Source organism: Hydra vulgaris, chromosome 07 (assembly GCF_038396675.1).
Source record: "Hydra vulgaris chromosome 07, alternate assembly HydraT2T_AEP".
NCBI lineage: Eukaryota > Metazoa > Cnidaria > Hydrozoa > Anthoathecata > Hydridae > Hydra > Hydra vulgaris.
This window is the reverse complement of record NC_088926.1, coordinates 1,227,709-1,233,625: the sequence shown is the minus strand read 5'-3', so window position 1 is coordinate 1,233,625 and position 5,917 is coordinate 1,227,709. Positions and strand designations below refer to the sequence as shown.

Sequence of the window (5,917 nt, the reverse complement as noted above, 5' to 3'; positions counted from 1 at the left end):
TAATTTATTAAATATAAATACATCTAGACGAAAATTAAGCTATAAGTTGCAATAAACAACTTTAACACAAGAATCAGTGTGTTTCATGAGTTACATAGTGCAATATCACACCATTAATTAAAAAAAGATGGAGTGGTGTTAAAAAAACATCTACTGCTGTTTTTCCAAATTTCAAACAGATTTAAGAAATTAAATTATTCAATGTCAAATTAAGATTTAAGAAAATAAATTTTTCAGACTTGCTCTCAATTTAAAAATTTAGAGTTACAGAAACTAACTTGGAGTGAATATAACATCACAACACTATAAAAACATTAATATCTGTAGCTCCAAATTCATCAATACTTTTTGCTTCTAAAGCAAAAAGTATTGATGAATCAATTTCATATAAAGGATCAATTTCATATAAAGAAACTACAAATCGCAACAACTATTAAGATGTCATTCCAAAATATTTTCGTATAATGTACGATAAAGGCTTTAATATTAATACTGAATGTTCTGAACGTTTCATCTACTACACAGTTTCCCCTGGTCGAAAAGGTGCAGCTCAAATGACTACTGAAGAAGTAAAGAATACAAAGGAAATCGCTAATTTAAGAATATTGGTCGAACAAGTTATTAGAAGAATCAAGACATTTCGAATTTTAGCAACAGAGTTTGCGCTTACAATGTTGAAACTATTTGATGATTTGCTCAGCTTTGAGTAACCTAAGAAAACCAATATGTTTGGATTGACTTTGAATAATTTATCATAACAAAACTGTTTCTAGATTGATAGGTTATATATATATATACATATATATATATATATATATATATATATATATATATATATATATATATATATATATATATATATATATATATATATACATATATATATATATATATATATATATATATATATATATATATATATATATATATATATATATATATATATATATATATATATATATATATATATATATAGGGGAGATGGAGGCGCATTGATCGCCGGGGCAGTATGATCTTTTGGCTTTTACTCGTTCATTTTTGCCTTACTAGAAGTGAGGTTGCAATTTAATTAACCGTTATGCTTCCCTAATTGATTATTCGTAATATTTTTTCATAAGGTTATCAGCGTCAAAAAAAAATAAAGAAAATATTGTTTTTCGTCATAAAAAGTGATTTTTTTAAATCGTACTATGATTCAAATATATTTTTATTTAGATGTCTGTATGGGTTAACAACAATTTTATTTTTAATTTGTAAGTGTTAGGTGTATAATATAATATATAATTTTTATTTGGCTGCAATTTATACAGTAGATATTGCTATCAATATGTTACCTATACCTATTGGGGTACATTGATCTTTGACTATGCGGGGCCCATTGATCGGAGGATCAAAGTGCTCCATAGAAGACGAAGTGCCCCATGTTTTTGTTTATAAGCAATACAGTTAAACGAATGGAATTGTATTTATAATTTAAAAAAAAACTATATATAAACAAACAATAGCTTTTAGCATTTCATTTTTTAAATCTACTTATGTTATAAGCTAGTAATAATAATACTATTATTTTATAATATCAAAAGAATAATATTTAACACAATAATTAAAAAATATTTAACATAATATTATTATGTTAAATATTAGCATTTATTAAAAACATATGTTTTTATTGATATATTTTTTTACAGATCTTAAAATGGTTAGAAATAAAATTAAAAAAACAAATAAAGTTGCTATACCAAGTGAAACAATGAAAGTAGCTGTTAATAAAGTTTTAGAAGGAACACAACTGAATGTTGTAGCACGTCAGTTTAACATAGATAGAATGACTTTAAAAAGATATTGTCGTAAAAAGAGGCTTAATCCAAATGAAGCTTTCAAGCCTAACTACAACAATAGACAAGTTTTTACAGCAGAAGATGAAAAAAGTTTATCAAGTTATTTACTAATTGCATCAAAAATGAACTATGGCCTTTCAACTAGGTCAACGCGATTATTGGCATATGAATTTGCTTTAAAAAACAATAAGATATGCCCATCATCATGGATCAAAAATAAAATTGCAGGCATTGATTGGTTGCAAGGTTTTATGAAAAGACAACCAGAGTTGTCTCTACGAACACCTGAAGCAACGAGCTTCGCTCGATCAACAGCTTTTAACAAACACACTGTAAGAGAGTTTTTTCAAAATCTTAAAACGGTAAGAAATTGATATAAATATAATCCTAACTGTATATATAATGTTGATGAAACTGGTTTAACAACCGTTCAAAAGCCGGTAAAGGTTTTAGCTGGTAGAGGAAGCAAACAAGTTGGAAGAATCACATCTGCAGAACGAGGAATATTGGTAACTGCATGTTGTGCCTCTAATGCTATTGGAAATTCCATTCCTCCATTATTTATTTTTCCTAGGGTAAATTTTCATGATTACATGATTAAGGAAGGACCTCCTGGATGTGTGGGATTTGCAAATCCTTCTGGTTGGATGAACTCAGAAATTTTCATAGAATGGATTAAACATTTTGTTAAATATTCAAACTGTTCTCAGGAATCTCCAGTTTTGTTACTTCTCGACAGTCATGAAAGTCATATTTCTGTTAAAGGCTTGGAGCTTGCAATTCAACACGGAATTACAATGATAAGTTTTCCTCCCCATTGCAGCCATAAATTGCAGCCATTAGATAGAACTGTTTTTGGACCATTGAAAAGGTTTTACAATTCTGCATGTGATAATTGGATGGTTTCAAACCCAAGACCAATGACCATTTATGATATTGTTTCAATAGTTCGAGAACCGTATACAAAAGCTTTCTCACCATCTAATATACAGACAGGATTTAGAGTAGCTGGCATTGAGCCATTCAATTCTGAAATTTTCAAAGATGACGAATATTTACCATCATCAGTTACAGATAGAGCTGCTCCAGATACAGTTACTATCACTCCTGTCAACAACATGGAATCTGAAATGATACCAGCACATGTTAATCACATAGAGTCTGAAATAACTATAGTAAATATTGAAACAAGTATTTTAAACAAAGTGTCAACAAGTGTTGCTTCTATAATCTCACCTGAGGTTTTAAAACCTTACCCAAAAGCATCTGCCAGAAAAAAAAATGTTAAAAGTAGGCAGTTAAAAACAAGGATCTTGACTGATACTCCTGTCAGAAATGAAATTCGTTTGTCAAAAGAAAAGAAAATTTTGAAGCAAACCAAAAATCAACAAAAAGTCTCCACAAAAGATAAGAAAGAAACTAAGAATTACTTGCTTAGGAATAAAAAACAATGTAAACCAAAAGCTGCTTCACAACTTGACTTTCACAAATGATGAAATATTCTTAATCAAAATATTGTACTTTTAACAAGTTTTGTAAACTTAAAAGTTGTATTCTTATTTCAGTCTTTATATTTCAGTTCTTATAAATTTCAAGTTGTTGTAAAGTTTTAAACGTAGATAAAGCAGGTAGCTTATAGCTGCTGTGATTTATACATTTTTTAATTAAAAATTAGACTAGTGGGTTTAACTGCTATATTTAAAAAATAATTAAAAAATTTAGATGTATTATATGTTATACAATATTACCCTTTGACTAAATTATTTACAAGATTTAGTTATAGAAGTGTTAAACGTTTAGATAATATTACGCATATAAGATCAATGTGCCCCAAGTCGGAGATCATAGTACCCCATAGTTTGGGGTACATTGATCTTTTGAGAGGGTTGTTTAAAAGTTAAAATTATTCATGTTTATCATTTTTTTAAATCAAAATATTTATATATTCCAAAAGCCAGATAGTTCTACATGTGTTTCGTAGTTAATAAGTTTTTACATCTCATTCAGGTTCTGCGCAATTTTCAAAACACTGCTACGGCGATCAATGCGCCCCCATCTCCCCTATATATATATATATATATATATATATATATATATATATATATATATATATATATATATATATATATATATATATATATATATATATATATATATATATATATATATATATATATATATATATATATATATATATATATATATATATATATATATATATATATATATATATATATATATAAATTAGTAAAAAACACTTATCTAACTTTTTTCTTCAACTTGAAGTTTCCCCATTGCTGGATCATCAGGAAGAGTTACTAAATCTCAAAAAAAACTCAATTTATAGAAAAAAATATTTTACAGGAAGTTATAAATTATTATTAAAAAATTTTTTTTGGTTAACAGGAAGTTACAGAAAATAATTATTAAATGAATTTCTTTGGAATGGGGATAGTTTAATTTAGTCATTTGTTTTTATAATTTTTAAAGAGGTATTTATTTTCGTGCCTACAATTAGAAATTATTTCAGATTTTTTATTTAATAAATTTTCCTGATTTAAATGAGTAATTATTTCAAATTTTTCTTGCAAACATAGCATACATTTTTTAGAAATGTTATCATAGGCAAGGGCAGATTTTAGAATAGACCATTGTAAATTAAAATTTTTATTTTTTTCTTTTAAATCCCAAATATATTTTGACAGCATAGTCTCTTTTGAATATTTTTTGTGTTTAAACGATTGTTTGTGGTTGGCATAATGTTTTTTCCATTCCCCCTTGGTTGAGCCAACATATTGTTTATCAGGGTTATTTTGTAAGGAAACAATGCACTTGTAAATTACATTTTTCGAAAGGCATTTTCCATTCAGAGGGCAATCTATTTTTTGTTTACAATTACAATAACCAGTGTTTTTTTCTTTTATATGTTCATTTTTATTAATTAACGCGTATTTGTGGCCTTTTATAATTCTTTCTAAATTTTTTGTACAATTATAACTTACTTTAATGGTATTTTTGTTAAAAATCTTATGTAATTTAATGGAGGGAGGAAAATGTTTGTTTACTAATTTTAGAAAAACTTTACCTATATTTGTTGAAACATTTTTACTGTACGGGGGTTGAACAAAATTATGTTTCTATTTCTATTACGCTATTTTGCAGTTATTTTTTCAAATTTTAGCTCGAAATTTTGAAAGCCTATTTTAAGGGCATCATCATAAACGCGTTTAGAGGAGTTAAAAATATTTTTATTAGAAGAGTTTTGGTTTAGCCTATTGTTAATTGAAATTGGAATTTGTTTTAGAATTTGAGGGAGGTGGTTCGAATTCACATTAGTATACAAAAATTCGTCATTAGGCTTTTTGCAGAGCTTATAGGAACTTTCTGAGAGGTTAAATGTGACATCAAAAAAATTCACCATTTTTAAATTAATGTTTATTTCAATTTGGAAGCCAATATTTTTAAAAACTTTAATAATATCTTTTCTAATTTTATCGAGTTGGGGCCCTGATTTGTTATGCATTATTATTAAACTGTCGTCGCGATAAAGACCTAATTGATTAATTTGGATTATTTTAGCTAGGGTATTTAAAATATATAAACCTGCAAATTCGCAAACTTCTGCTCCGTCGTAACTTCCCCTTCTACATTCGTAATAAAAAAAGATATTATTAAAATTTTATTTATTTAAATGATGATTAAAATTATCTTTAAAAATTTTTACTAGATTTTTCTTTGTTTTTTCCGATTGAGGACCACTGATATTATAGAAACAGCAAAGATCATAGACACTCAAAAGCACTTTTTGTATATAATTTTTGTCATTACTTTTTTGTTGTTGTTACATCTGATGATCGCTATTGCGTGAAACTTTTCGTTGGATAATTGAAATATATATTATTAATTATTTGATTTTCACTATATATATATATATATATATATATATATATATATATATATATATATATATATATATATATATATATATATACATATATATATATATATATATATATATATATATATATATATATATATATATATATATATATATATATATATATATATATATATATATA

General features: G+C 26.0%; 1 protein-coding gene across 1 annotated transcript; it reads left to right on the top strand.

The window, feature by feature from the left end:
• The first annotated feature begins 464 nt into the window (after window positions 1–464).
• LOC136082212 (uncharacterized) lies at window positions 465–3,331 on the top strand. The gene is made up of 4 exons (XM_065800730.1): window positions 465–706; window positions 1,216–1,253; window positions 1,689–2,200; window positions 2,276–3,331. Exons 1-4 carry the CDS (start codon window positions 465–467, stop codon window positions 3,329–3,331), a joined length of 1,848 nt encoding a protein of 615 aa, XP_065656802.1.
• Window positions 3,332–5,917: the final 2,586 nt, after the last annotated feature.

Bases quoted from the DNA above. Each gene is read 5' to 3' on its own strand.
- LOC136082212 (XM_065800730.1), top strand. From the start codon at position 465: ATGTACGATAAAGGCTTTAATATTAATACTGAATGTTCTGAACGTTTC. The intron at 707-1,215 runs GTAACCTAAGAA...ATTTTTATTTAG, and splicing joins GATGATTTGCTCAGCTTTGA to ATGTCTGTATGGGTTAACAA. The intron at 1,254-1,688 runs GTAAGTGTTAGG...ATTTTTTTACAG, and splicing joins AACAATTTTATTTTTAATTT to ATCTTAAAATGGTTAGAAAT.